A 5,116-nucleotide genomic window follows, 5' to 3' on the forward strand; every position below is an offset into this window, starting at 1 on the left:
TGTATATATACAAGGTATATTAAGTTAGCGCAAAACCGGCATATATATATATTCCTCATAAAAATAAATCGAACATGTTAATAGCAAAATCTTAAGGCATTAATAGTTTTCAAACGATGAACATTTGAAAATAACTAATCGATTTCTTCACTATATTATTTCCTCTTTCTCTCCAATCATAATTCGGAATTTTGTTCGTTTCATTTTCTAAATATGAAATATTTATATTTATTTATTTATTTATTTATATTTATTTATATCAAATGCGTATTTCAAATATAATTTTTTTTCTAATGTTACTTGTAACAGAAAAAAAGTTTTGTAAATATCTGTCAATTGACACATTTTTAACGTTATTTGCGTGGATCATGTAATTAATATTGATTTTATTTATAAATTTATTTATTTATCGAATTTGCAATTGATATTACTTCTCATCAATTAAATCGAACTCAATTTAAGAATACGGCAGTTAATATAGAAATATAGTTAATATAGAAATTTCATGAAATTTTGCAATACTCGTTCGGTGCTTGAGCGATATATCCGTCAAAGCATTCGCGCATCCGACCGCATAGTTGCGCCGCTCCTGACGATGCGAATTTTCTGTGGTTATTTTCAAGTACTCACCGTTTGAGAACTATTACCTTAAGATTTTGCTATTAACATTTTCGATTTACTTTTTCATGAGGAATATGTACGGCCCCTGCGCTAACTCTGGTACATCGTGTACACACACACACAGACACACACACACACACACACACACACACACACACACACGCACACAAAATCTTTTATCAGAACAAATGCTAATCAAATGTTTGGTTAATATAACTAAAAAATAATGATACATTTACAAATATTTAGTAAGTATTACCAAGTGGTAACAGTTTGATAGTATTTTTTAAATATTTGTAAAAGTAACTTTATTTTTTGTTATATTAAAGAAATATTTGATTGGCATTATTTCACCGTACATTTAATAATTATTACCACACTCCGAGAGGGTCAACCACTGCTAAAAAATGTACACTAATTACATACAGTGAGTTGCTAATTATGGCAATACTACACACTTTATTGCTAGCATTATATTGTTAATATTGTTAATTTATATATGCCATCAAATATTGTTAATGTATTGTTACGTACTACTATATGTATTTATTATTAGCATATTACTAATGTATTACTACCTAGACAGCACAAGACGTCCTCAAGATCATTCTGATTATATCCCAGGACGTTCTGAGACATTTTGAAGACATTTATATATCCAGGAGGCATCTTCAGAACATCATCTTCAGGACATTTTTAGGCTAACTTGAGCGCATTCTCATTTTGGGAACAGCTTCAAAATGTCATTTTCAAGATTTTTTAGTTTCAGAACATCTTGGGGACAGCTTTATCTTTATGACATCTTAAGGATACTTTTAACCCTCAGTACACACAAAGGATTAGTGTAACTCCACTTGATTTTCATATTTCTGACATTCGAATGCTTTGAGCAGTGGTGGCGAGACTGGGGAGAGAAGGAAACTTATGTATCACCTCTACAGTTTCCTTGCTTGGCAATGCGCCTTCTAATGCGCCCCATTTAGGTAATTAGGTATAATTGTATGGTGTAAAGTGCATGTTGTGATTACCTTAACCTCTGTGTATAATGTCAAAAAATTTAGCTTACTGCTAAAGTTGAAATGTAGAAATTATTAATTGGATTATTTATAATTTTAATCATGAGTGTACATCATAAAAAAATGATTTAAGTCAATTTTATTATATTCTTGATATCAAAAAAAAACTTCTTTCTCTTCCTCAATAAGGACTCCCGCGGCAAATGCGCCACGATACGGCCAATATCCATTGTAGTAAAGGATGCACCAGATCAGGAAAATAAGTATTCGATATTATCAGACTTTTTTACTATCCGACCGAATAGTCAGATATCATTATATTAGTATCTAGTTGAAATTTGATATCATTAAATTGTTGATTTTTTATATAAATGTCTAGAAACAAGTATACACATTCATGATACTATAATATCTTATATATATATATATATACATCTTATATATTGTTGCAAAATTATAATCTTTTTCTCTATAAGAAATATTAATATTAATATTTATAATTATTAAGTAAATATTTTTCATAGAAGAATGATAGAATCACTTTTTTTTATTTATTTCTACATAAAATTTATTTCTATCTAAAATTCGAAGATTTTCGGTTTATGATCAATTTCCATAAAACTAAAAAATCACTCATTTTCACTTTGCAAAAAAAAATATCGTTTCTAGAACAAATCGCAAAAACGCTTGTAGTTTCTTAAAGTTTCTTAAAGTTCAACTCATTAGCTGTTGATTTATCATTAATAAAATCTTTTTCCATTTATTTTTGACAGATGAGATTTTGAAAAGATGAGGTTTTGAAAAAAATTCGTTTTTTTACGTTTTTTTCTGATCCTTTTTCACTTATTGTAAAATATCTTTTATGCTATGACATTTTAGACTTTCTAAAAATTCTTTTTTTCCATCTTCAAAGGATGGATTAAAATAAATTAGTTAAAATCGATGCACCATAATCTGAGAAAGAAGCAAAAGAAAACGCTGGGTTACAAATATCTCAGATGGGAGTAGATAGGAACTGCCAGAGTTGTGTACTGAGGATTAAGACGTTCTGGGAATAGCCTGATGTCATTTTCAGGACTTTTAGAGCAGTTTCAGAGCATCCATCGTTCTGGGACGGATTCACGTCATCTTCAGGACTTTCTAAGATAGTGCAGGAATATCCTGAGGACATCTTGAAGATAACCTTAAAACGTTCTGTGGACAGCCGATGTTATCTTCAGGATTTTCTAGAATAGTCTCAAAACAACATGGGAACATATCTTGGATGTTCAATCTTTTGTATATGTGAATGAGTGAGTGAGTGAGTGTGGTATGTGTGTGTGTGTGTGTTTTTTGTGTGTGTGTGTGTGTGTGTGTGTGTGTGAAAGTCACTGTGAGAGAGTACTTATGCTCAAAAATGAAACATGCAACACTCAGATCGAGACTAAATACACATCCGCCACAGTCGGACGATCTCTCGAAACTGAGGACATTCACTTTGTCATTGTTATTTCCTAATTAATTTTAAGTTTATAAATACCAGCGTATTATTTCGTTTCCATGTAATCTCCTCAAATATTAATAATATTAAACTGTCTGCAGAAGCATGAAATTAAGAATAATTATTGTAGGAGGTATAACGTTGGCAAACATCATCACAAACATGCAATTAGTTCAGCGTAAATGTATTAGGCTACCGTTCTAGAGATCGTTCAAATCTTACTGGCGATGCGATACGTTTTTTAATAATTCTAATGAATAAGACAGAATATAAATATACGAAACAGTAAAAATATTAATTGAACCTCAAAAATAAAAAGTAATAACAAAAAAATTATTTTTAATTAAATTATTTTTTTCTACCTGATCTTGTGGTCCTGAATATATCCTCGAGATCTCTAGAGGAAGCCCTCGGGATCATCACGCCGTCGGGACTTCCTGAGGATACATTGAGGTGCTCATTTAAGGTTTCACGGGATATCCTCAGGACATCCCAGATGGAAATAAGACATTCTGAGAACGTCCTTACTATCTGCCCTGGATGGCCTGAGGACGTTTTGAGGACGTCATTGCTATTTGGATGCTATTGCTAGCATTATCTGTTTTATTACTGTATAATATATTTTTAAAGAAATGTACACTGATTGCCATAGTGGTTGATCTCTCGCCAGACTTTTTTTTCAGTATACAATAAGGAATAATGAAAATGCCCATAATAAATGACCATGCATACCTATCCGAAAAACTTCCATTTCTAATAAATCAATAATTTAGGACTTTGTGAAGTTAGAGAGTTGCTCAATATTGTTTACTTTATAAATATTAATTAAATATTATTATATGCAGAACAAAATATTTTATCTCAATATCAATTGGGGATTATGAAGTTAAAGGAAGAAACATAAGAAATAAAAAAATAACGTATCTGCTTACTTAATTTAAATATCTAAAATATATAAATTTATATCAAACTTCATAGCATATTGGAATGAAAATCGCGAAAACAGATGCATCGTTTTACAATTGTTAGCACTACTAATATCAATCGTTATAGAAATGTAAAAGGTACTCATATTACCTGCAGTGCTCATAATACCCTATCCTATGTATAGATAGAGCCTATCCTATTATATATATATATATGATTTGTATGTATCAGGGAATATAAGTATAATAAATCTTTATCAGTTATATTATTTAAAATTCTACAAATACAAAATTTTAACAATTCTGCAAAAACAAATATCAAATAATACAATTGATATCTGAATGACACAAACAAATTTCGCGTGATTATAATTTTACAGTACTCAATATTACGTGGGACACAATAGCGATATCACTGAAGAAGAATTAGCAGAATTACCTTCATGTGTTTATGCAGGCAGATCCACGCAACATATCACGCACACATCGCCACATACACATTCTCCTTTGCACTATCATGTGCCAGTTTCAACGCCAGGTAATAAATACTACCAAACCAAATAACTGTAATAATGAAGTTATTTGATTAATATTTGTTAAAAATAAATTTTTCGTTCAGATCATGACACAGAGATGAACGGCGTAGAAGAAGGTTATTATCCAAATGGCAGTCCTTATAGAATTCAAAGACACGCGGCTAATATTCGTGAAAGAAAACGTATGCTGAGGTAAGGAATTTTCGAAAGTAATTGGCAAATGTAATCAAATCAAAATATATTTTATGAATAGTCCATGTACAAAAATTTAATTTTTAAAATAATATATTGTATCATCAAAACTTAAATATGAATATAGACTATATAAAGAATATACATATACAGTCTACATAATTTATATAATTTCTATATATTATATACAACCTACATAATTTATATAATCTCTAAAAATATAGTTTAATATAATCTAATATAGTCTATATAATATTTCAAGGATATATATATATATATGGGTTATGTATGTGTATACAGAATTTATATAGTCTGTATGTATATCCTCGAATTAGTCGCTACGAT

The 5,116-nt window shown here is 29.8% G+C and overlaps 1 protein-coding gene across 1 annotated transcript in view; it reads left to right on the forward strand.

Annotated features, from left to right (window-relative positions):
• Window positions 1-5,116, forward strand: part of LOC108686419 — a 127,276-nt gene that overhangs the window by 16,238 nt on the left and 105,922 nt on the right. Inside the window, exons 2-4 of the mRNA XM_018191722.1 lie at window positions 85-96; window positions 4,424-4,581; window positions 4,663-4,771. Coding sequence (XP_018047211.1) covers window positions 85-96; window positions 4,424-4,581; window positions 4,663-4,771 — 279 coding nt within the window. The remainder of the gene's footprint in view (window positions 1-84; window positions 97-4,423; window positions 4,582-4,662; window positions 4,772-5,116) is intronic.

The sequence above is a fragment of the Atta colombica genome, unplaced genomic scaffold (assembly GCF_001594045.1).
Source record: "Atta colombica isolate Treedump-2 unplaced genomic scaffold, Acol1.0 scaffold18, whole genome shotgun sequence".
Classification (NCBI taxonomy): domain Eukaryota; kingdom Metazoa; phylum Arthropoda; class Insecta; order Hymenoptera; family Formicidae; genus Atta; species Atta colombica.